Consider the following 26,631-nt stretch of genomic DNA (forward strand, 5'->3'; position numbering starts at 1 on the left):
AAAATAATGATGGGCAAATATTGCACAATCCAGGTGTGCAAAGCTCTTATACACTTACCCAAGAAGACATATAGCTGTAATCGATGCCCAAGGTATGCCCAACATGTATTGAATCAGGGAGCTGAATACTTATGCAACAAATATATTTTAGTTATACTTTTTTTTTATATATAATTTTTCTTCCACTTTAACATTACATGTGTTTATAGATTGTTGACAAAAAATTACAATTAAATCCATTTTAATCCCACTTTGTAACACAATAAAATAGTTGTGCAAGGCATTGCATTTTACATGTTGTTTATTAGTATCATGGTATTAAGAACAGTTTTAATTATTTGTACTATTATGAATTATTTCCATCTATTAAAAAGGTTGGGTGGGCAGCAAAAACGATAGAAAGCAATACTTAATTTCTCAGATCACGCCTGTTTCCTCTCTCCAGGGTCATTTAAGGTGAGCCCAGTTCTTCTGTTCTGTTTCTCACTCATCTCACTGGGAGTGGCTACACATGGCATCACAGGCCCAGAGCCATCCCACTGAACATGCTTAACAGCCCACAAAAAGTGGGGGATTATTAGTGTCAAAGTCTGTGTATTTTCATTTGCTTCTTTTCAGGTACACACAATATATTTGAGAGATGGCCTCCTTTAATTGGAATCTAATACAATAGCGAATTCCTCAAATTTGATAACAGAGTTTTGCTGCACCTGCGACCAATAAACTTTGATTTGGTGGTCCAAAATGGGGAGTATTTTTGTTCCAAAATATGAATGTGCTTGGACATCCCTATTTTGTATTAGACTGAAACAACCTTTAAAAGGATATAAATCAAATCAAATCAAATCTTATTTGTCACATACACATGGTTAGCAGATGTTAATGCGAGTGTAGCGAAATGCTTGTGCTTCTAGTTCCGACAATGCAGTAATAACCAACAAGTAATCTAACTAACAATTCCAAAACTACTGTCTTATACACAGTGTAAGGGGATAAAGAATATGTACATAAGGATATATGAATGAGTGATGGTACAGAGCAGCATAGGCAAGATACAGTAGCTGATATCGAGTACAGTATATACATATGAGATGAGTATGTAAACAAAGTGGCATAGTTAAAGTGGCTAGTGATACATGTATTACATAAGGATGCAGTCGATGATATAGAGTACAGTATATACGTATACATATGAGATGAATAATGTAGGGTATGTAAACATTATATAAGGTAGCATTGTTTAAAGTGGCTAGTGATATATTTATGTAACATATGTAACAGTAACAAGAGCAACAATTTATGAGATTATTTTGGATTTTTTCTGACACTACTACATCTTTCATATCCATAGCTTGGATATTCCTACTCTCAGGTATAAATTATATGGATTCATGCATGTGCACTCTTGATATTAACAATATCAAACAATTGTTAAATGAAGGCCCAGGCTTTATTTTTAGGGCACTCTCAAGAGTAAAATAGCCTGGCTGGCTGGTTTACTAGCGTACAAAAGCTTAATTTGATTTAGCCTCAGAGTGCTCATTCAGTCATAAATCCCACATTTGACTAAAATGTAATTATGACTGGTGTCAAGCAGCTATAATTACATGGAGAGATCAACAGGCTGTGTCAGAGTGATGCTGGGTTATCTCAGTCCATTGGGGTTTGTGTCTGGGAACAAATATAAGAGAACAAATATTGTGTCCAACATAAATAAATTACATAGTAATTAACTGGTAAATACTAACTAATATTTTAATCAAATACTTCCCAATATTTCTTGATCATCAATGCACTGATAAACATGAACGTTTTTTAAAAATCAATTGAAGATGGCAAAGGAAATGCATTCAATGAAGGCTGACATAGTTCCAGTGCTCCTTTCATTTTAGAAATGAAGACCATGTGGAGACCACAGAACACTGAAACAGACATCTGCAATCTAACCATCCCACTCTGTGTGTATGTAGTAGTTTATTAGAATCCCCATTAGCTGTTGCCAAGGCAGCAGTTACTCTTCCTGGGGGTTCAGAGATAAAAACATTACATCAAACAAAACAGTGTGCATTATACACATTTACATTGCTCCCTCATTACATTACAATATTATAATACTATATTACATTAAAGAATAACATGTGTGTGTGTGTGTGTGTGTGTGTGTGTTTTAGAAAGTGTGTGTTAGTGTCTCTTCACAGTAGTAGTCCGGATTCAGAAAAGAAGCAGTCTAACTGCCTAATAAAAGCAGTCAGTCCCTGCAATCAGAGAGGGGGAGTGTTTGTGAGATCATTTCCTGTCATTTCTCTCTCTCTTTTGTATGCCGACCACCTCAACTTGTTTCCATAGATACTGGACCTCTTCCAGAAATGTCCTCCTGCTGGTCCCTGTAGGTTACTAGAGGTAGAGGTTCACTTAAAAAGACTGAGTTCAAGCAGAGACTGAAGAGAGAGTGAGAGCAACATCTGTATGCTGTTTACTGTTGTGAGAGCTGTCATCATTTTAGGTTTGCAGAAGGAGGTCTCATAATCATGGGCAGTATTCCATTTCATACTATGACACAGTGAGGGTATTTTCTTCACAGTTGCTACTCAACTTGGAAAGCTATAATGGAACATTATTTATGAACTGATGCAGTGCCACAGATAATCTTTATAACCATCTGGACCAGAGAGCATATAGTCTTTGTGCTCAAGAAGTTGATCTTTAGTTTTAGAATGAGAGGCAAGAGTGAGTGGTTGGCCAACAAGGATCCCCTCCACCACAACCTTCTTCAGATTTTCACAAAAATCTGAATAAACACAAAGAAGAGTTACTCGCAATCACACCTGAAAAACAGGAAGACAAAAGACTGTAACCTGATCCATGGAATGTCGGTGCTTGAGGGGAGAGCAGGGGTGGGGGCATCAAAGAGCAGAGATCAGGATTAGGAGGGGGAATGGTCCCCATAATTGGAAGAATTGGCGGGGGCTAACTGGGCTCTATTCTTCTGAACAGCGGTGTCCCATACACTCTGAACGGCTTTCTAGGGATCCCAGGCAAATCCAATAGAGAATCAGGACAACATATAAGTTAACTTCTATATTGTGACAGAGTGTACAGAACCTCAATATTTCAGAGACAGTGGATGTGCCAGCGGGGACCCCTCAGTCTCTGCTATCAGTGGCAACAGTGGTGTCGGTCATACACAGTTCCATGAATACATGCAATAATCATCACTGATCAAGGAAAGGGAAGTGGCAGCGGAGCACTGAGCAGCAGCTACGTAGGCAGTGGAATGGGCACTGGCCAGCAGCTAAAAATCATTCACATGCGCAGAAATCTCTATCTTTAGCAACGGCAAACCAGGTTTCCAGAAAATCTGGAACCACTGCCAGTCCAATAATGAAAAGACCTATGATTGCTCCCTTCACCAACGTTATTTGTCTTGCATGATGTATTCTCGGATTCCTTTAAAGAAAAATGTCAAAATTGTTCAACTTAATTTCCAGCATCTCCAGCACCAGCCCAACATCAACATATGTGAAAATGGGGCTTTTCTGTGTTTTGTAGTAAAAAAGATAGAAAAAGATATGTTTCCAGTGACCTCATCAACCAATTAGTATACAATTAATAGGCAATTAGTAGGCAATGCCTACTCATAATTGGATAAAATCATGATGCACACCGATGATGTCATTGGAAACGCTTATCTTCCTCTATCTATTTTTTCCACAAAACATAGAATCATGCCACTTTCACATATACTGATCTTGGGGTGGTGCTGCAGATGGTGAATATGAAGTTGATTTTTTATATATATTTTTTTTACATTTCCCTTTAAGCCTGTAAACATATAAAACCTCATGGCTGGCTACCTCCTGGAATGTGTCCCTTTGGCCCTCACATGGAGGTGTCCTGGTTATTTAAAAGGTGTCAGGTAAATTGAAGCATGTAATCAATTTAAATCTCTCGTTTTGTCAAATTACCATTATAGGAGAGAGGAACGAAATGACAAGTACAGGTACAGCGTGGACCAGTTTGCAGAATGGATGCCGCCTTTTATTTAGGCTATTACTAAAATAGTTGTAATGAGACAGAAAAGGTAAATGAGAGGCAAAAGTACTGGATGGAAGAGCAAGGAGAGAAACAAAACATACTTCAACCCAATAGGCCTACCTGCTGAGCGTTATTTTGTATTTTTTATAGTACTCTATTCTTGGTGTTTTGTCACGCTCCCCAAGTGCAAAAGTCTGTGGCAGGTAAAATGAGTAGCCTATACATAGATAAAGTGAGATATATTACAGAGATTGTGGTAGAGAAAAAGGTTAATTGCTAAAGTAAGGAGAACTGGGAATGACTCCATGTGCCCTGTGTATGTATAACACCACCTTATTCCATCTCAAGCTCCACCCACACCCCTGCCTTGCAGGAAAGTGGAAATTTCCACTAATTCAGAGTTGCTCCTAAGCACTCCTCCCTTTAGCTTTCCCGCCTTCACTCTACCTGCACTTTACTGAGGCCTATTGGTCTGTGTAATCGCTGCCCAGAGACATCTCATTGGTGGACCACCTCACCTCCCTTTTCCTCAGAACCTACAACTACATTCATAAATCTTACCTTGAGGGTTCTTTTGTAAAGCTTAAAAAAATAAATAAATGAAACCATGGATGATGTTTGCTCTCAAATGAATTTTTTACTTTTTTATTAGAACAGATTTTACTATGTGCAAAATGCAAATAACTCTCCCATTTGTTCTCTCAATCAGGATAATGTTGAACTATGAATGAGTGGCTACTGGCTCAATAATGGTGGCTCTTATGACCAATGGTGAGGCAGATGGTTCATTCGCATCTCCTTCTCCAGAAGATCAGATCCCCTATTACCATGTCTCGATTGAAATGTGTCGACTCGTCTAAATTAGACTAGCTTTTGATGTAATAGGTCAATTGTGACTGTTGGTAACTCAGTCATGATCTTCCTTTTAGTCACAGCCATTACAGTTTAAATGTGGGGTGACTACTGGCTAGAGCTTTATCTAGGGTTTATAAGGCTACTTCCTCATCACCAAGGTAGGGAGAGACTGACATTCTGTTTATTCTAAAACGTTGGTGGCGCTGTAGTTTCGGAGACATTGTAGATAAGCAAACATAGAAGGGGAAATGATGGTGTACTACAGAGTAGTATGCATGTGTTAATGTTAGGCCACACTGACCTCAGCCCTATTATGAAGCACCAACAAAGAACCATCTGCACAGCAAGCAGAGAGCAGAGAAGAGGAGGGACAGAGGATAGGGTGGGGGAGGGACTGATGGGAGCCGAGAGGAGAGGGCACGAAGAAATGATAGAGGAAGGAGCAGGGCTGGCCGAGAGATAGGGAGGCTCAAGTGGAATAAAAGGACCCATGCAAGGAGGAATAAGATAATACACGTTTGGATCTGTACTAACTGGGGATACGGATCCTTCATACAAAGCAGTGGTCTCCAGTGCACATGGTGAAATAAACAAGTTGGGGCTCAGGGGAATTACATGGCTCCTCAGACACACAAAATGGAGACCCCCTTAGCAGCCTGTGAAATGGAGGGCAGCTGTAATCATTCATGAGGAAACTTCCTGTACACGGCAGAATGAAGTGAACTGAAACTCAGAAGGCTGATCAAGACTAATGTTTAACCTAACCCAGGGCTTTATCTGTTTCCAGCCGACTGTCATTTCAACCGCTCACATTTACCACAAACTGAGGGTGTTTAAGTCTACCAGAGCACACAAGTATTTAATGAATGTACGCCCTCTCATAGGCAGATGGAACACCACTATACAAGAGACCATATGAACATTGCTTGCTTTTTCATTTAGAACATGTACTACTGAAAAGTGATGACTATCATGACTTTAGTGTACTCAGAACAGTGGCATTGATAATGATAACGTATAATCACATTACCAGACATCTGTGTCAATCACAAAGTCGGTCACAAATGAGCCACAGGTAAACGAGCTAGATTGCTTAGCAACTGCTACCCGGCAGCCTTTCTTTCTTGTGACCTGTGACCTGTGCAGCTGTAAGCTAGTGCTGCCGCTCAGTGGTAGACTGCCTGTATGTGCTTCTTAGTCTATGAAGGGTGGAACAAGGATAGATAGCGGTAATCGCAAAATCCCCACAAAAATACAGAAAGCCTGGAAAACTGACCCTTCAGTGTGAGGATAAAACTTTGAACAGAACATTAATAAAATGGTATCTGAAGACACAGTGCTTGTGGACAACGTTCAATCAACTATTTGAAAATAAACACTGCAACCTGATTGGTCAGAGAGAGTGACTGCTCCAGACCTCTTGGTCGGCTGGTTGCCTGGCAACACATACTAGTAGGTGAATTGGAGGGGGAGTGGGGAGGGCTCTGGGCTCTTAAGGGGGAGGTAGCATTCTGGAGCAGCAGGCAGACTAGGGAAATACCTGGCACAGTGCCCAAATAAACAAACTGAGAAGGAAAGAGAGAGCGATGGAAAAGGGAAAAGGCTGAGAGTCTTTTAAGGTACTGGTGGAGAGTGCAGATCACAGAGTGGTTGTAAATAAATGGTCTCTCAATCTTTGTTTTTTTTGTGAAGGGAGGTGGTTTATCTGAGCAATAAAAAGCTATTGCACTCTCTTGTTGTTAACATGCGATACAAACACTGAATCCTACCAGGTGAGATGAAAAGATGTTGTAGCATACACTTAGCTAAATGTATTTGGAAAGTAAAGACAAATTGCATGCAAGTATTATGTAAAGAAATGAAGTGCCATTTTGACTAGACCTACTGTTACAAGAGAACCAAACAAGTAGAAAACAGGATATTTGACTGTAACAGACGATAAGGAACATCAACAGTAACAGACGATAAGGGACATTGACTGTAACAGACGATAAGGGATATTGACTAACAGACGATAAGGAACATTGACTGTAACAGACGATAAGGGACATTGACTGTAACAGACGATAAGGAACATCAACAGTAACAGACGATAAGGAACATCAACAGTAACAGACGATAAGGGACATTGACTGTAACAGACGATAAGGGACATTGACTGTAACAGACGATAAGGGACATTGACTGTAACAGACGATAAGGGACATTGACTGTAACAGACAATAAGGGACATTGACTGTAACAGACGATAAGGGACATTGACTGTAACAGACGATAAGGGACATTGACTGTAACAGACGATAAGGGACATTGACTGTAACGGACGATAAGGGACATTGACTGTAACGGACGATAAGGGACATTGACTGTAACAGACGATAAGGGAATAGAGGCGGTGAGATAGAAAAGTAACAAATGAACAGGATACAAGCCAGTTAGGAAAGCTTAGATAAGGGACATTGACTGTAACAGACGAGAGAGGGATAACTAAAACAGACGATGGGTCGGGACATGTATAAATGTTTAACAGAAAGTAAGGGACATTGCTGCTGTAACAGACTGATAAGGGACATTGACTGTAACAGAAATAACCCAAAAAACTGTAACAGACGATAAGGACATTGACTGTAACAGACGATAAGGGACATTGACAAAACAGACGATAAGGGACATTGACTGTAACAGACGATAAGGGAATAGAGGAGGTGAGATAGAAAAGTAACAAATGAACAGGATACAAGCCAGTTAGGAAAGCTTAGATAAGAGAGAGAGAAAGAGAGAGAGGGATAAATAAATAGTGTGTGTGTGTAGCTGTGGGTCGGGCGAGTGTATAAATGTTTCTCAGAAAGTCCCAACTTGCTGCTTTATGTCTTAACTGAGTCTAATCGCAATCATTGATGTGAACTAAAATAACCCAAAAAAGTATGAAGGGTAAGAAGAATAGCTTAAACCAGAGGATACCACAAAAAAAAGTTAGTGGGGCAGAAGGTAGAGAAGTAAATGGAAAGAGCATGAGAGGAATAACATAAAGAAAATAGGGAAGGGGAAAATGGTGAAAAGATAAGAGGAAGAGTAGGGAGTGCGGTGGTGGCCTGCTGGTAGGTAGGGTGTAGAGAGTGCGGTGGGGGCCTGCTGGTAGGTAGGGTGTAGAGAGTGCGGTGGGGCCTGCTGGTAGGTAGGGTGTAGAGAGTGCGGTGGGGCCTGCTGGTAGGTAGGGTGTAGAGAGTGCGGTGGGGGCCTGCTGGTAGGTAGGGTGTAGAGAGTGCGGTGGGGGCCTGCTGGTAGGTAGGGTGTAGAGAGTGCGGTGGTGGCCTGCTGGTAGGTAGGGTGTAGAGAGTGCGGTGGTGGCCTGCTGGTAGGTAGGGTGTAGAGAGTGCGGTGGTGGCCTGCTGGTAGGTAGGGTGTAGAGAGTGCGGTGGGGGCCTGCTGGTAGGTAGGCCTGCTGGTAGGTAGGGTGTAGAGAGTGCGTGGGAGCCTGCTGGTAGGTAGGGTGTAGAGAGTGCGGTGGTGGCCTGCTGGTAGGTAGGGTGTAGAGAGTGCGGTGGGGGCCTGCTGGTAGGTAGGGTGTAGAGAGTGCGGTGGGGGCCTGCTGGTAGGTAGGGTGTAGAGAGTGCGGTGGGGGCCTGCTGGTAGGTAGGGTGTAGAGAGTGCGGTGGTGGCCTGCTGGTAGGTAGGGTGTAGAGAGTGCGGTGGGGGCCTGCTGGTAGGTAGGGTGTAGAGAGTGCGGTGGTGGCCTGCTGGTAGGTAGGGTGTAGAGAGTGCGGTGGGGGCCTGCTGGTAGGTAGGGTGTAGAGAGTGCGGTGGGGGCCTGCTGGTAGGTAGGGTGTAGAGAGTGCGGTGGGGGCCTGCTGGTAGGTAGGGTGTAGAGAGTGCGGTGGGGCCTGCTGGTAGGTAGGGTGTAGAGAGTGCGTGGGAGCCTGCTGGTAGGTAGGGTGTAGAGAGTGCGGTGGGGGCCTGCTGGTAGGTAGGGCGTAGAGAGTGCGGTGGGGGCCTGCTGGTAGGTAGGGTGTAGAGAGTAGGAAGTGGGCCTTGGGACTGGCTGGTGCAGGTGGTGTCCTAGGGCGATCAGAGGGGAATACTACAAAGCAGGATCAATGAGTTAAATTGCTGAAATATTTAGAAAAAACATTCTATTTAAAAAAAAAAAGATAACCTTGAAATGGGAATGGTCTAATTGACCCAACAACCAAAAACACGTATCCAAGTTTAACTTTCTTGTTGAACTAGAAAATCAATAGTTATTTGTAGATGTTTATCAGAGTTAGCTGCCTAATTCATTAATCCTGCTTTGTGGGATACCCCTCTGGAGCATTTGTCAGGAGGAGGAAATTAGGTTCCGTTGTTATTAAAGGGAAGGTTTCTATGGCAATGAAGTGAGCCATGCGCACAGAGAATTTAGTTGGGAGTGGAGGGGGCTCAGTAAGAGATGGATTTCAAAGCAAACAACCGCCTCCATCTCATCTCTCTTGCCCTCCCTTTTTTTCATAGCTCCTCTTTTAACTTTGATAATCTGTTTTCATAGTCACACAGTAGAGCTTCAGAGTGGATTATTTTGTGCAAACCAAGTCATAAATGCTAATTGTGTAACAGTCTCACTTCCTTACAAAGTGCTGTCCAATCTCTCCATATGGAATCATGCACATAAAACCACTCACTCCAGTCAAAAGTTTGGACACAGCTACTCATTCAATGTTTTTTCTTAATGTGTACTATTTTCTACATTGTAGAATAATAGTGAATACATCAAAATGATGAAATAACGCATATGGAATCATGTCGTAACCAAAAAAGTGTTTAACCAAAATATATTTTATATTTGAGATTCTTCAAAGCAGCCACCCTTTGCCATGGCGACAGCTTTGCACACTCTTGGCATTCTCTCAACCAGCTTCATGAGGTAGTCATCTGGAATGCATTTCAATTAACAGGTGTGCCTTGTTAAAAGTTAACGTGGAATTTATTTTCTTCTTAATGTGTTTGAGCCAATCATTTGTGTTGTAAGGTGGTATACATAAGATATCCCTGTGGTAAAAGACTAAGTGCATATTATGGCAAGAGCAGCTCAAATAAGCAAAGAGAAATGACAGTCCATCATTACTTTAAGACATGAAGGTCAGTCAATACAGAAAATTTCAAGAACTTTGAAAGTTTCATCAAGTGCAGTCGCAAAAACCATCAAGCTCTATGATGAAACTGGCTCACATGAGGATCGCCACAGGAAAGGTAGACACAGCTGCTGCAGAGGATAAGTTCATTAGAGTTACCAGCCTCAATTTTCAACACAAATAAATGTTTCACAGAGATTAGTAACAGACACATCTCAACATCAACTGTTTAGAGGAATCAGGCCTTCATGGTCGAATTGCTGCACAGAAACCACTACTAAAGGACAACAATAATAAGAAGAGACTTGCTTGGGTCAAGAAACACGAGCAATGGACAATAGACCGGTGGAAATCTGTCCTTTGGTCATACATTTGAGATTTATGGTTCCATCCGCCAAGTCTTTGTGAGACGCAGAGTAGGTGAACGGATGATATCGGCATGTGTGGTTCTGACCGTGAAGCATGGAGGAGGAGGTGTGATGGTGCTTTGCTGGAGACAGTGTCTGTGATTTATTTAGAATTCAAGGCATACTTAACCAGCATGGCTACAACAGCATTCTGTAGCGATACGCCATTCCATCTGGTTTGCTCTTATTGGGACTATCATTTGTTTTTCAACAGGACAATGACCCAAAACACACCCACAGACTGTGTGAGGCTATTTGACCAAGGAGAGTGAAGGAAAAACAGCCAACAAGTGCTCAGCATATGTGGGAACTCCTTCAAGACTGCTAGAAAAGCATTCCTCATGAAGCTGGTTGAGAGAATGCCAAGAGTGTGCAAAGCTGTCAATCAAGGCAAAGGGTGGCTACTTTCTATATTGATTTGTTTAACACGTTTTTGTTATTTCATAGTTTTGATGTCTTCACTATTATTCTACAATGTAGAAAATAGTACAAATAAAGAAAAACCCTGAATGAGTAGGTGTGTCTACAGTTTGACTGGTAATGTATGTCAGATCTGTCTCTCTGTACATTGACTTAACATGTCTCCTCCCCGTTCACTTATACAAGGAAGTCCCTAATAGTAGAAAGATGCATATACAGTGGGGCAAAAAAGTATTTAGTCAGCCACCAATTGTGCAAGTTCTCCCACTTAAAAAGATGAGAGGCCTGTAGTTTTCATCATAGGTACACTTCAACTATGACAGACAAAATGAGAAAAAAAATCCAGAAAATCACATTGTAGGATTTTTAATGAATTTATTTGCAAATTATGGTGGAAAATAAGTATTTGGTCAATAACAAAAGTTTCTCAATACTTTGTTATATACCCTTTGTTGACAATGACAGAGGTCAAGCGTTTTCTGTAAGTCTTCACAAGGTTTTCACACACTGTTGCTGCTTTTGGCCCAATCCTCCATGCAGATCTCCTCTAGAGCAGTGATGTTTTGGGGCTGTTGCTGGGCAACACAGACTTTCAACTCCCTCCAAAGATTTTCTATGGGGTTGAGATCTGGAGACTGGCCAGGCCACTCCAGGACCTTGAAATGCTTCTTACGAAGCCACTGCTTCATTGCCCGGGCGGTGTGTTTGGGATCATTGTCATGCTGAAAGACCCAGCCACGTTTAATCTTCAATGCCCTTGCTGATGGAAGGAGGTTTTCACCTAAAATCTCACGATACATGGCCCCATTCATTCTTTCCTTTACACGGATCAGTCGTCCTGGTCCCTTTGCAGAAAAACAGCCACAAAGCATGATGTTTCCACCCCCATGCTTCACAGTAGGTATGGTGTTTTTTTGGATGCAACTCAGCATTCTTTGTCCTCCAAACACGACGAGTTGAGTTTTTACAAAAAATTATATTTTGGTTTCATCTGACCATATGACATTCTCCCAATCTTCTTCTGGATCATCCAAATGCTCTCTAGCAAACTTCAGACGGGCCTGGACATGTACTGGCTTAAGCAGGGGGACACGTCTGGCACGGCAGGATTTGAGTCCCTGGCGGCGTAGTGTTACTGATGGTAAGCTTTGTTTCTTTGGTCCCAGCTCTCTGCAGGTCATTCACTAGGTCCCCCCGTGTGGTTCTGGGATTTTTGCTCACCGTTCTTGTGATAATTTTAACCCGACGGGGTGAGATCTTGCGTGGAGCCCCAGATCGAGGGAGATTATCAGTGGTCTTGAATGTCTTCCATTTCCAAATAATTTCTCCCACAGTTGATTTCTTCAAACCAAGCTGCTTACCTATTGCAGATTCAGTCTTCCCAGCCTGGTGCAGGTCTACAATTTTGTTTCTGGTGTCCTTTGACAGCTCTTTGGTCTTGGCCATAGTGGAGTTTGGAGTGTGACTGTTTGAGGTTGTGGACAGGTGTCTTTTATACTGATAACAAGTTCAAACAGGTGCCATTAATACAGATAACGATTGCAGGATGGAGGAGCCTCTTAAAGAAGAAGTTACAGGTCTGTGAGAGCCAGAAATCTTGCTTTTTTGTAGGTTACCAAATACTTATTTTCCACCATAATTTGCAAATAAATTCATTAAAAATCCTACAATGTGATTTTCTGGATTTTTTCCCTCATTTTGTCTGTCATAGTTAAAGTGTACCTATGATGAAAATTACAGACCTCATCTTTTTAAGTGGGAGAACTTGCACAATTGGTGGCTGACTAAATACTTTTTTGCCCCACTGTAACATGCTGAACACACCGTTCGTGTTGCAAAATAAATGTACAGTTACATGTTATTCAATTATTGCACCCACACTGGTCTGCGTAGCCAGGCACTAAAATAGAACTCGGTTCTATTTGGGAGGCTTGACGCGCTGCATGTCCCGCCTGTCTCATTTCCTCATTGGTTTTTAGGAGTATGTACCCACATGGGTAATTGAAAGACGAACTGAGGACCACACTCCAGTCCAGTTGGTGGTGGTAATGCACCTTAAAGTTGGTTGCCAACCGCCATATAAAGTCCAAAGAAAAAGAGGAGCCTGAAAGAGGAGATTACTAAAAACTAACTCGGTTTACCCTTTTACCTGTGGATTAATTGTCTAGTAGAGGACCTTGTGTAATTCAGTAAAAATAATACCCAATGTTTATATCCCAGTACAAATTAGCTAGCAACAGCAAGCTAGCTAGCCAAATTGCCATAAATGTCTAATGCTTTTCAACCTGTCCCCAAATTAATATAGTTGGTTCAGAGTTCATTTTGATATTTCAACCTGCTTGTCCTGATCCCGTCTGGTGTGGGTGAACAAAATCAGCATGCGTGCGACGGCGGACGCATGTGAGCGGTCCGGTCAGCATGGTGCGGCAAGGTAGCCTAGTGGTTAGAGCGTTGAACTCATAACCGAAAGGTTGCAAATTCAAATCCCCGAGCTGACAAGGTACAAATCTGTCATTCTGCCCCGGAACATGGCAGTTAACCCACTGTTCCTAGGCCGTCACTGAAAATAAGAATTTGTTCTTAACTGACTTGCCTAGTTAAATAAAGATAAAATAATTCAAACAAATGTAATTGTGTGTAATCCATGTGAGACCATTCCATGGAGCCCTTTCAAAGCTAGCCAAACTAAAGTAACACTCTTTGTTGACTCTTGATTATGTTGGATAACCTCAGACAAAAAGATTCTTAAAATAAATCTACTCCTTTCCTAATTGTCCTATTGTATGGATTAAGTGGCTGCAGCGGAGAGTACATGGTGTTTAAATATAAAGATTAAAACAAAGTGTTATATATAGTTCCTAATCTATTTGAAAACATATCCGACAAATATTGATGACCAAACTTGTAGATATGAAAATGGTAAAACAAGTTTCAATGAACCTACAATGATTGGAAAAGCAGTGCCCCCTTGTGTTCAGTTGGAGCACTTCAGCATCTGAGAGCAGGGCAGCAGGGGATGTATTGAGACCAGACTTGAATAATCAAAGCCAGATGGCATATGACACATCAAAAGACCAGCTGGCTGCCAGACTGAGAGAAGTCTTTATATCTCCTAACCTAATTAGTTCAAGCTAAACAAATCACACTTATATTGTAACAAACCATGATGATGCAGCATCATATTATTAAAAATGAGATATAGAAGCACAAGTAATCCTATCTACCATATATTAAATCATAACTAAAATGGTGACATTTGGTCATTTGATCATGGTTGAAATTCAGGTGATAACACTAGATAACAAAATCTGCTATTCTTCCTAGGATGAGGTCCTTCATCGGGTGGGGGTGGCTAGAAAGGTCAAATCTAGATGGGATATAGCTTTTGTCAAATTAACATCAAAAGTGTATTTATTTTTTGGCTAATCCTAATACTAACCCTTACCCTAACCTTAACCTAATTCTTCTAACCTGTTACATTAATTCTCCTAACCTGCTACATTAATTATCCTAAACTGCTGCGTACATTTTGACCAAGCGTTTATCTCTTCTAGACAAAACCGTCTGGATATATCTGTCTCCTTGTGTGCCGCTCCTCTCAGGCCTCTAGGGAGCGCCGATGGCTGTTGGACGGACCACTCATCTTTCTCCTTGGTCCTGCGTGACGAACTGATCCCTCCTTTAGCAGGACCTGTGTAAAATGTACATATAACAGGCACATAGGAGAAAGCATTGATGTTGAAAGTACAGTGCATTACGTCATAATGGTTTCAACTTCACTGACAGCCTTATTAGTTACGCAGGTGATCAAGATGAAAGAAAACATTAAGAAAATATTTTGCACAAAAACATCCTGTAGTACAAGGATATGTAAAGGAAGTCTGTGTTTTAAGGTGTAAGTGAATGTGAATGTTTGTCATAGCTCACCCCTTTCATGATTCTCTGGCGTAGTTCTCCCTGGGAGAGAGGCCGCTCTTCTTCATCAGTGAGAGGAGACTCCTCTGTGTCATAGTCATCCCTGAGGAGCACAATCACACACACCAGGTAAGACACAGCCACACAGGGTAAATAAGCTCAAATCATAACACAAAAGTACCAACCCAGTGACAGGAGGCTGTATGATGATATTTTGTCTGGGAATCTCAGGGTTCTGACCGAGTAGAAATCGGGCAAGGTCTTTTGGGTCATACTCCTTATCGAGATCCTGTGAGAAACAGAGAGAGGGATACATACATGGTACAGTCTGTGATATGCGTGCACATACAGATCGATAGTAGACTGATCCCAGATCTGTTTGTGCCGTCCTGCCAACAGATCTGGGGCCAGGCTAGACTGATATGGGCCAATAGGAGTGATTCTGGGTGTGCATGTTAGTTACCCTGGAGTTGAGGAAGGCCTGCATGGTGAGCAGCTGGTTGGTCCTCTGTTCCACCAGACCCAGGTAGGTCATGATGTTGTTCTCCCGGATGCCAGAGGACGAGCCCAGCAAGTCCTCCACCACTGAGCGATCACAGTCCATCTTATGGAACACACTGTTCACTCCTACCCCATCACAAACAGTCAGGCAAACATAGAACATTATGACTTCAGTATAAAGGCCAATTTTTCCTTTCATCATATACAGTGAGTATATCAAACACTAGGAACATCTTCCTAATATTGAACAGACTCAATTAGTCAGGGGCATGGACTCTACAAGGTGTTAAAAGCATTCCACCGGGATGCTGGCCCATGTTGACTCCAATGCTTCCCACAGTTGTGTGAAGTTGGCTTGATGTCCTTTGGGTGGTGGACCATTCTTGATCCACACATGAAACTGTTGAGCGTGAAAAACCCAGCAGCGTTGTAGTTCTTGACACAAACCGCCGTACCTGGCACTTACTACCATACCCCGTTCAAAGGCACCTAAATATTTTGCCCATTCACCCTCTGAATGGCACACATACACAAGCCATGTCTCAATTGTCTCATGACTTAAAAATACATTTTTAACCTGTCTGCTCCCCTTCATCTACACTGATTGAAGTGGATTTAACAGGTGACATCAATAAGGAATCATAGCTTTCACCTATTCAGTCTATTTCATGGAAAGATAAGGTGTTCTTAATGTTTTGTACACTCTGTGTAAATCTAACATGTAATGTATCAAAGTAAGTATGTTTAGCTCTGTGCGTGTGTGTACGTGTCTGCGTGTGTGTGTGTGAGCGAGCGAGTAAGAGAGAGAGACAAAGAGAGTGATAGGAGAAAGAGACAGAGACACAGAGAGAGATAGAGAGAGACACACAGGGAGAGAAACAGAGAGACACAGAGAGAGAGAGACACACAGAGAGAGACACACAGAGAGAACGAGAAAGAGAGAGAGAGAGAGACACACAGAGAACGAGAAAGAAAGAGAGAGACACAGAGAGAACGAGAAAGAAAGAGAGAGACACACAGAGAGAACGAGAAAGAAAGAGAGAGAGAGACACACACAGAGAACGAGAAAGAAAGAGAGACAGAGAGACACACAGAGAGAGAGACACACAGAGAGAACGAGAGAGACCAAGAGAGACCAAGAGAGAAAGAAAGAGAGAGACCGAGAGAGAAAGAAAGAGAGATAGAGAGAGAGAAAGAGGTTTAGAGTACCTGTCTTTATCTGGTCCAGGATCTTGCTCACAGCGCTGGCCAGGACTTCATTCTCGTGTGCCTGAGACTCTGTGTCTCTCTGTTGCTGATCAATGTCTCTCAACAAAGCATGGTGCTGCTGCTTCTGCTGCTGCCCCCTCACATTAAACTGCTCCATCTCCCTCTGGGTCTAACACACACACACACACACACGTTAGTAATGTGCGGATCAGCTGGTTGTTCACCCACTCCCGCCCGTAATTGCTAATAACCCATCCGCAACCGCCCGACTATATGTGATAAAGTGAAAAGCCTTTTTCGATAGGCCTATGTTTCTGCTTATAATTTTAGACATTTTGGTAGGCTATTTGATATTCAACTTGTCTATAACAAGATACTGTACATCCCACTGGGCACAGATGTCAATTCAACGTCTTTCAACGTTGGTCCAACGTAATTTCATTGAGATGACGTGGAAACAACGTTGATTCATCCAGTGTGTGCCCAGTGGGATGCAGCTTCTCTTCTGTCATTATTTGTTTCCCTGGAAGACTAAATAAACCCTTGTTAGCAGCAATAATGTCACAAATCAATAGAATGAATGCTTCCATCTAGTTGACATGGATGTCTGTTTCTCTTTCCACTCTGCTACTCTCGCACAGCAAAGACGTTTAGGGACCGGCACTGCTAACATCCTCTCCATCTTTTCACCAAATATTTCCCAAACATTACAGAACTTTTCTGTTCCTCCCTGTTATTGATTTTAAACTCTCCATTTCGCAGCTTCTCTCTTATTGAATTAAACTCTGACATTGTCCTTTTTGCCTCAGTGGATTGATATGAACTTTTCTGCCCAAGTTCTGGAAAGCATTTGGTGATTGCCTTGTATTTGGCGCGCTACAGTTGGGCCCTGAAGCTTAGGCTACGCACTAACACCTGATCAAAATGATGAACGAAAAACCTCAATGTAGCCTATAGATATGAATAGCACAAGAATTATAAATTAATACATTTTTTATGCATTGTTTTCTCTTTATTCAACCCGCCCGCCACCCATCCACACAATATTTCTTTACCCTAAACCCACCTGCAGATATAACTGAGGTGACTGCAGGTTATGAGTCAACCCGCGCATCACTAACGCAAGTGCACACACAGCATGTGCACACAATCAGAATACATGGAGGACTGAACTGTGCACTCAAGGTAAGCAACCTCATACTGACCTGGTTAATTTGGTCCCTCAAAGCTTCAGCCTCGTTGTTTTGCTCATTCACATAGTTGAAGAGGGCAAAGTTCTGATCCTCGACTAAACAGCAATAGAACCACAAGAGGAGCATTAACACATATCAACTGCACACAGAGGTAATAACAGACAGCGTTTGGAGTTTGCATTGTATTAATATGTGTGTGTGAAGGTCAGGACTGACCTTGGATGAACCTGGTGACCAGCATGTCCAGGTCTTCCTCTCCTGTGATATTCTGGATCCTATGGAAGACTTCCTCCAGTGTGTCCACTGACTCCTCCCCAGAGTCCAACCTCCTCTGTTCCTTCAACTCAGCTGCTGAAACACACAGCCATCATCATACTCATCACCCTCCTCCTCCTCATCACCATTATCTTCATCATCTGTAGTAACATCTTTTTCATCATTATCCTCACTTTCATTCTAGTATTTTCCTATCACTCTTAAGTCACATATCACATGTATGTTATAGCAAACTCCAAAATGAAACATCACAAGCATGCGTGCGTCTAACGCTCAGTATGACTGAGTGTTCTAACGCTCAGTCATACCATGCCTGCGGCCCAGTTCTTGCCCCTCATCCTGGCCACTCCTCTCACTGCACTTGGTGGTCATGAACTCTTTGAGGCGGCGTTCGTGTGCGATCACCCTCTCCAACTCCTTCATTTCAGCGCTGTACTGAGACAGGTCCTTTACTGCCTTCTCCCTCATCATGATCATCTTAGACTGGGCCTCCACCCTGGCACAGAGAGACAGATCGAGCCATAGATATTTACCATATGAAACCTAAGTGCATGTGCAAACCCATAGATAAACGCACACTCACAAACTGGTTGCAACAAATACAGTAGCCTCCATTTGAAATATGTAAGTAAGGATTCTTACACATATTAAGCAGGCAGACACATTCAACTCTCATATCTCACCTGACATCATATGCAGCAGTGGAGAGGCTGACCATATCTCCGATGTCTTTCCGGATCTCCTGCAGCTCCTAGAACAGGAAGCAGGGTTTAACTGGAGTCATGTGACCTCTCTCTGTCCCTGGATTTTGATTGGTCTCAGTGTGACCCCTGACCTTGTCCAGTCTGCGGTGGAGCTGCTGGAACCGGACCCGCTCCACACGCAGAGTCTCCAGGTCCTCTCTCAGGTGGCTGTTTTTAGTCAGCTGCTCGTTGAAGCGAATGAGGGCCTGCAACAGTAATAGTAGACAGGTCTAAGTGATGTGAAAATAAAAACAGAGAACGGATCATTGACAGTGTTTGACAATATTAGGCAGCAGGCTGTACTACAGTACTGTGTGGTACTAGGTTTAACAGTGCTATCCAATTCTGTGTTGGCCTGAATGTGACAAGACATGCTACTCACTCTATCCAGTTTGTTCTCCAGGGTGCGTGAGGCCTTCTGAGTTTGTCGGGACTGGGACTTTTGGCTGAGAGTAGCAGTGACCTCGCTTCTCCTCAGCTCTGTCAGCTTTCTCTCCATGCTAGAGATCTGGCCCCAGCACATAGACATGGAAACTTCAGCTCACTAAGGGGGTGAAGGTTCTGTGTGTGTGTGGCTGTGCGTGTGTGTGAACCTCCTGTACCTCCTGCTCCAGCTCTGCCTGACTCTGCCTCTCCCTCTCCACCTCGTCCCCCACCTCGTCCCTCTGTTCCAGCATGGAGCGCAGGGTCTGGGCATCCTCACTGTCCCGCTGCCGCCTGGATAGGCTCTCAGACACACAGAGACTACGCTGTAGCTCCTCCTGTTCCTTCTCAAGCGTCTCTATCTCCTGTCTACATATTACACAAACAAAAACAGACACGCCGAGCATACACATTCATACATTGTATTTCACACACAGACACTGAAGGTGATGTGTGGTGTACCGGTGGACTCACCGCTGTCTGCGTATGTGATCTTGAGACTGGATGCTGTAGGCCAGCCGGTCTCCCCCCATGATCCGGAACTGTCTTTGCAGTTTTCCCATCTCTGTTTCCGCTGGAGCACAGTACACCAAATGCTAATGTTGACATTTCTGAGAAGAAGTTAGTTGGTGAATTAATTAGCTAACCCTTATGCTGGTCATACAAAACACATACTATACCTATTCCATCAATATCCATGTCACTGCTGTCAGAGTGGACACTGGTGGCTGATCTTCCTCGAGGCATGGTTTAAATTGTACTCTGGGAACAGTAGATAATTAGCTTGACAAATCAGTGGTTGCACTTTGTTTGCGGCAGATCTATGTTATCCTAGCTACTTCAAACAATGATAGGAAGGGCATTCTTCTATCCCTCCTGATTTACCATTTCACATGTGAAAAGAAAGCACAAAGGAATATGCAAAACATTTGCAGCTAGCTAGCGAACGTTAGATGCCAAAACAGTGGCACCACCACTTAAGCTTGCTAGCTAGCTGGACACTCAGCCCTGTTTAGAAATAGGTCATCTCTGACTTAATTACAGCTTCCAAAAAAGTACAAAATTATGTCAAGTGTTGTAAGCTAATTGACTAATACACTACAGAGTGAGTCACTTACCTGCAGGAACTGAAAAATTGTAGTTCGCGCAATTAGCCACTGATACCACATTCGATGCCGACACGCTTGTCTGCACTCCTCTTTCTCCAGAGTTGTTAGCAACCGTTTCTAGGAGGACATGATGACATGAGAACGGCCACAGAGGGCGGTGAAGGGACAGGGACCTGCTGACAGTGTTCATACCACTGGAGATCGCTCTACACTAGTGGGAGGGTGATGATGCTTACTATTAGAGAACCACAAATTGTATAGAAAAGCTATTGCTTTAGTTTTATTTATAAAAAACCTTTGGTATGACTTTAAATTATTCTTCTCTTTTTCAAAAGTCAGTCCTAGAGTACAGGGTTAAAATTGTGATGGGATTGGGGTACCCTAGACAGACAGCAAACACCACTGTTTGTGTGAGTGCAGATGGACTCTTACCATGGCTGTGCTGCATTTTGCAGGACAGGCAGCCCTGTGCTACTTACTACTCAATAAGAGATGCCACGGCTGACCAGTCAGGACATAGACAGTCAAAGCAAACATCCAACATCACTTCCACGGCCATTACACATACACAGTTAGGAATATACTTTGCTTAAGTACACTAGCTGTGTTAGCTGCAGATTTTTGGTTACCAAAAAGTTCACAAAAACACAATGGATATTTTGGAAAAGGTGTATTATCAATACAATAAGCATAAAAAAAAGTAATGTTTCAAACGACCAATTCAGGATCAGTGGCATTTCAAAATATATTTTTTCAGCAGGGCAAATAACATCAGTATAAAGACAGCAATATGTTTGTTAATAAATAAATACAAATTGATAAATAAAACCACACTACTTAAATTAATCATATTAAAGTCAGATAAAAAAATAAAAAAAAAAAAAAAAAAAAATAATCACTGTTTTGATAGTGGTTGAATATCTCACAACTATGGTCTATGCCATAGGAAGCTCTCAGCTGATCACTAGCTACCTTCACTAAGGTAAAACAAAAAAACAAAAAAAACGATCAGCCTCCAAACATAAAACACTCAAATGCAAGAGAAATGTAAAATAGAAACAGACAGAGAAACAGAAAAAAATACAGCACACTACAAAACATTGCTTTTGTAAATAAAATAAAACTATTGTAAACAAAAGGAAAATAAGTGGTTAAAGATATTTGGTCTGTATGATTTTGATCATAATTGGCTATTCATTTTGTATATCATATCACAAGATGCAATACACTTAGCCAGAGCTTAGAACGTAACTTAAATAAATAATTGCTACAAAGACAGGAATCTTAATTGGTGACTGCCATCTCAGGTATTTGGTGTGTACGTCCATCTGTCAGTTATGACAACAAAACAAATACTTTTCAATTGGAGCTTCAACATATCCTTGTTAATACAGGCATCGCTTGTCTGTTTGAACTGGGAGGTATATTAAATGCTACTTTAAGATATGTCCCTCATTGTGACAGTACTTGCTGGGCACCGAAGCCTCACAAAAAAGCTGAAACATTTACTTCCAGTGAGAGGGTAAGCATGAACTACAATGACAGTGAGCCCACAGTTCTTCACAAAATCAGACCCAAGGCCATTAGAATACAAGTCTAGAACATTGTCTGAAGCAAAAGCTTCTGCAGCAATGGAAAGGTCAGCTCTATACACAAGTGACTCCTATACTCAGATTCACAGTATACTCAGATCTATATACTCATTCATTGTGCTCTTTCAAGCACACAACAGTTCAGCGTTGAATCATACAGGGTTAGGATATCTGCTCAGAATATAAGGTACATTTTCTTTCACTGTTTTTGCTGCAATTTTTTTACTATATCAACAATGTAAGAATGAGTGGACATTGACTTTCCTTTCATGATCATGTATTTTCTTTCCAGCTCCTTTGCCATGTGTGTAATTGGGCCTCCTCTATTTTCATTGAGTACCCTCTATCCCATCACTGAGGAGCCCTAGAACCAAACACGTACCTATACTTTATGTACTAGTACCATCTGTTGGTGACACTGGCCCTCCTCATGAAAGACCAACGCAAGATAACTGGCAAATACTTAAGGTCAACAATGTCAGTTTCTAAAACCTAAACACAACATCATTGTAATCGATTGTTCAAGCACTAACAAAGGACTGAAGAAAACCTAAAATACAACGTACAAAGTTCAATCCAGCATCCAATGGCAATAGGCTACCCAAAGGGTATAAAACAGCCATGCGAAATGTTAAGACATCCAGCCGCCAGTGAAACCGAAAGCTAATGAGTTTGTTTGAATGGGGATTCAGTGGTGAGTTTACAGAGAGAAGGCAGTTCCGACAGTCCAGTTCTACCATTGATTCCCCCCCACAGAGAGAGAGAGATTTTAGAATTGTATATTTTTTAACCTTTATTTAACTAGGCAAGTCAGTTAAGAACAAATTCTTATTTTCAATGACGGCCTAGGAACAGGAGGTTAACTGCCTTGTTCAGGGGCAGAACGACAGATTTTTACTTTGTCAGCTTGAGGATTCGATCTTGCAACCTTTCGGTTACTTGTCCAACGCGTAACCGAAATGCGTGAATGCGTGGGGATTGTGTGCTTTTGTGAAGGGGGGGATATGGTCACAGGGTAAGGCCTCTCTTCTGTTTCTCTTCCATCTCCCTCTACCTGATGCACTCCTCCTCCGATGGGGTGTCTGATCCCTCGTTCTCGCTGTCCTCCAGCTCGGGAAGGTCTCCCCACAGCAATAGGTTCAAACCTGCAACAGAAGACGCAGCGTTTGTGTGTGCAGGGACAGTTTAAGGAACAGTCTTTCCTTGCCGACAAGCTAAGTCAATAACAAATTGGCTAAAGTAGAAACAGCCTGGCATTCAGGCTTTGCACGACCTCTCCAAATAATTCAACTTCTGCGTTTCTGAGTGCTAAGTCATGTGGTAGTGGAGATCAGAAGAGTCAACACATAATGCCAGACATGTTGCAATGTGTTGTGTCAGTCAGTCAGTCAGTGTTGCTTAGCCTTAGGGGGTATCGGTATCTTGTCACAAACTGTGCATTTAGGGTAATTCTTCTTTACATGTATATTACTTTGACTAACTATGGTTTTAGGACAGTCTTCTCGGAATACAGTCTATTGTTCATCAATTGGTAAGAGGGGTAAATCCATTTGAATTCTGTCACTTTTGACAGCATCCCTTTTGATATATAAAAAACAACAACTTTCCACATATGTTTGGCCATGGAAGAAGTGGTCATAAAGTGCCTTTTTGGACCTCAATAACGAAACCTTTCAGGACATAAAGGTGCTCAAAGCTGACCCATTTTGCATACCACACCATACCATGAGACATCCATGTCTTCATCACTGACAAATATAAATGGCTGAGTTTGCTATCATTTAAAAGCTTACAGTGTTGTCAAACTATTATATTATTTTTTGAAAAACAAAATTATATTATTATATATCTATTTTCTAAAGGTTTAACGTCAATTATTTAAAAATGCATTTGAATTTTTGCATATGTTGTAGCTTAGAGCCTATTTCACATAATCTTTGGCTTATGTGTTGTGCCTGCCATCAGATGAAACACAACATGCTCTATTTTCCAGAAATGATAAAAATAGTTGGACAACCATGTTTGTCAGCTTTTAAATTATATCCATCTCAACCGTCTATCTTTTGGGTCAACTTTGAGCACCTTTATCTCTTGAATGTTTGGCGCTCTGGTCCAAAAAGTCACTTTATGAGCAATTCTACAATGGGCAACTATGTATGGAAGGTTTTGTTCAAATCAAAAGGGGTTCTGTCAAAAAGTGATTACATTCAAATGGATTTACCCAGAGGTCTGAGAGCTTGGAGTTCTAACCTGTAGGATCCAATCTGTTAAGGGTGGACACAGCATCACTGTTAAACATCCAGAAATGGCCATTGTTACAGGACAGCAGGCAGGGCTTACATGGGGCTACCACGTGATACCCCACAAAATTACCACTGGAGAGGGGGATTGGGAGAGAAAGGGGAAGTAAAGAGTGAGAGGGAAATAGATAGAGAAAAAGGGAGAGGGAGAAAGAGAGATATGGAGGGAGGGAGAGATAAAAAATGTCAGCGTTTTATAGCGAGCACCTGTGAAAGTGCTAACTATCAGTAGGTGTCTGTTATCTGACCGATGTGTTTCTGTGTACAACAACGAAGCCCTGGGGATACAAAAGGGTCCTGACAAAAGCCTCACTGTACCCGACAAACTGCTGGCTGAACAACTTTCCAACTGAAGCACAACACTAGACATGGACATTTGCGGACATTAACATTTTCTAAGGTAAATATTAATAAACAACCACAACAATTGTGTCTAGTAATGCGATTGTGTAACCACAAAGCACATATATAATGAATGCAAATTGGTTAGTGTAATGTGAGTAGACAAATCTGTGTTTACAATAATGCTACATACATACCATTTCAGACAGGCTATGTCTCTCAGTTTGCATTTGCAGCTCTCTGTAGAGTAGCAGCTGGCCACAAAGTCAACACTTCTAGAAGAGGGGGTGGGGGGTGTTATGGGGATTGTTAAAGAACAAAGGGGCACCATCACATTCTAGCCATAGAGGGAGATAATGGATTATCCATTATACTTCCTATATCTCACAGTATCACAAACACTCAACATATGAAGTTATGAACCCCTCCAAAAAACAGACAGTGATGAGAGATCCTCATATAAACCATAACCGTTATTAGCTCATTTGTCACAACTCATTCAGTGATAATTTAATAACATAGTGGTTTTATTGCTTACCTGTTGGGCGGTATGTCAGTAGAGAACAGCTCAATTTCTGTGTCTGCGAGAAGTACTGCCTTCATTCCTCTTGTGCAGAGTAGACTCTCACAGTATATACAATTCACTTGAGTGACACATTTGTTTTTGAAGTTGGAGGTAGACATGCTCTTTAAATACTGTTCTTCTAGCTTTCGAATCCCAATGTCCAGTGGAAATGTGCGTCAGAACAGATCGATCAATGTAGCAATGGTAGCTGATCTGACGCTAACGTTATTTAAAACGCTATTTAGCTAACTAACTATTCACTATTATTGTTACTAAATAGCTAGCTAGTTCGTTGACTAGCTATCAACAGTTAGCTGGAAGTTAGCAGCAGGTGAATTATAAGAGAAGCCACAAATTAGACGTTTCCACGTCCAATGTTATATTGGAGGTTTAGCTAGATAGTTATCGATCCTTGTTGATAGCGAGTAATGTGGTTGATAGCAATCTACAGTAGCTATCTACTTGTCAAAACAGAGCCACAAGCTAACATCACGAGAGTGACCATAATAACACAGCACCATCAGATGTTCAAATTAGCTCTTGCCATTTTCTATTTATCTTCAACCTGCTCTTCAACGACTAACGTTAATTCGTTGCGGTCGCAGATTCAGTACAATGTAATAGCCAGCTAGCTTCGTTGTTGTATTTATTGTTTGCAACTTCCTGGTAGCTACCGATACTTCCTGAAACATTTTAAAAAGAGCCCTATGTCGAATTTCGATTGGCTCTCGAGGACAAAAATATATTCCATTGGGTAACATAATCGCACAACTACAAAGCTGATTGGGTACAATTATATCAAGCCCGTCGCCTAAGTAATAATGAGGGGATTCAATTCATCTGGACCGTGTGTTGCACCGTGTGAAAGTTTGCAATGGTTTCGGAAGCGGGCTGCCTCCCGGGCGTGAGCCAGGTGCACGGTTCAAAGCCCACCGCGAAATCGTCGCAAAACAAAAACGACGTAATTAAGCACGTGGAGTAATTAGTAGGAATCTGTGTTTTCACATGCAGAAGTGATTGCTTTTGATTAAAAAAAACGCTTTATCTGCCAATGAAAACTGAATATTCAAACATATAGTGTATGGCAAATGTCACGCTTTGCCCCAAGCTCAGCATAATCGAATTCACAACTATCAGCCATTCAATGGCGAAGGGTTTGGCTTTGTCCCTTTACATTTGTATTTCTAACAAAATAAGAGAGTTGCACCTAAAGAATTTGCACAATTATGTACCCCTCCAACACAATGGTCTCAAGGTTTACAGACATTGTGTACAGACACGTGTACGTTCTGCAATGATGGACCTGAAACGCTGACACATTTTTTATAGTTGTTTGTACACTATTAGATTTTGGAGCGATATGGAGGAGTACATACTGAGTAAAACTGGTCACTCTGTTGATATTAAATGTAACATTTTTAGACAGTACTCTGAACTCTTTGAAATGTGCAACTAATGTCATGATTTTGGTTGGTAAATTGTATATATCAACAAAACCAAATATTTTAAATTAAGTGTTTGTTTAAATACCCTTCATGTTGTTAATTGAGTCTCTGAAATGACTAAATAATAAGAAAAGATTTTCTACAGTCCAATATTATAATGATTATATTCTGAGTAAGTGTCAGTCACATTCTCTTA

The 26,631-nt window shown here is 41.7% G+C and overlaps 2 protein-coding genes across 3 annotated transcripts; both read right to left on the reverse strand.

The window, feature by feature from the left end:
• Positions 1-13,905: 13,905 nt before the first annotated feature.
• odad1 (outer dynein arm docking complex subunit 1) lies at positions 13,906-20,338 on the reverse strand. 2 transcript variants are annotated; one of them, XM_024438239.2, is made up of 15 exons: positions 20,201-20,338; positions 19,763-19,844; positions 19,557-19,656; positions 19,262-19,451; positions 19,042-19,167; positions 18,752-18,865; positions 18,600-18,667; positions 18,225-18,412; positions 17,857-17,988; positions 17,653-17,735; positions 16,448-16,616; positions 15,201-15,364; positions 14,923-15,026; positions 14,750-14,840; positions 13,906-14,513 (listed from the first exon to the last, which is right to left on the reverse strand). In XM_024438239.2, exons 2-15 carry the CDS (start codon positions 19,827-19,829, stop codon positions 14,421-14,423), a joined length of 1,689 nt encoding a protein of 562 aa, XP_024294007.1. In that variant the 5' UTR covers positions 19,830-19,844; positions 20,201-20,338; the 3' UTR covers positions 13,906-14,420. The 2 variants fall into 2 exon arrangements, with proteins under 2 accessions (XP_024294007.1, XP_024293997.1); XM_024438229.2 differs by having other exon boundaries at positions 17,857-17,991.
• A 508-nt stretch (positions 20,339-20,846) lies between these two features.
• LOC112220564 (protein FAM72A) lies at positions 20,847-25,680 on the reverse strand. Its single transcript, XM_024382417.2, has 4 exons — positions 24,964-25,680; positions 24,623-24,700; positions 24,034-24,158; positions 20,847-22,928 (listed from the first exon to the last, which is right to left on the reverse strand). Exons 1-4 carry the CDS (start codon positions 25,107-25,109, stop codon positions 22,834-22,836), a joined length of 444 nt encoding a protein of 147 aa, XP_024238185.1. The 5' UTR covers positions 25,110-25,680; the 3' UTR covers positions 20,847-22,833.
• Between the last annotated feature and the right edge of the window lie 951 nt (positions 25,681-26,631).

Source organism: Oncorhynchus tshawytscha, linkage group LG02, assembly GCF_018296145.1.
Source record: "Oncorhynchus tshawytscha isolate Ot180627B linkage group LG02, Otsh_v2.0, whole genome shotgun sequence".
NCBI classification, from domain to species: Eukaryota; Metazoa; Chordata; class Actinopteri; order Salmoniformes; family Salmonidae; genus Oncorhynchus; species Oncorhynchus tshawytscha.

Excerpts from the sequence above, each read along its gene's own strand:
- odad1 (XM_024438229.2), bottom strand. The coding sequence starts at position 19,829 with ATGCCTCGAGGAAGATCAGCCACCAGTGTCCACTCTGACAGCAGTGAC. Across the intron at positions 16,617-17,652 it reads TGAGGGACCAAATTAACCAG|ACCCAGAGGGAGATGGAGCA; the intron begins GTCAGTATGAGG and ends TGTGTGTGTTAG. Across the intron at positions 15,365-16,447 it reads CCTGGACCAGATAAAGACAG|GAGTGAACAGTGTGTTCCAT; the intron begins GTACTCTAAACC and ends GTGATGGGGTAG.
- LOC112220564 (XM_024382417.2), bottom strand. The coding sequence starts at position 25,109 with ATGTCTACCTCCAACTTCAAAAACAAATGTGTCACTCAAGTGAATTGT. Across the intron at positions 24,159-24,622 it reads GACATAGCCTGTCTGAAATG|TGGTAATTTTGTGGGGTATC; the intron begins GTATGTATGTAG and ends CCCCCTCTCCAG. Across the intron at positions 22,929-24,033 it reads TAACAGATTGGATCCTACAG|GTTTGAACCTATTGCTGTGG; the intron begins GTTAGAACTCCA and ends CTTCTGTTGCAG.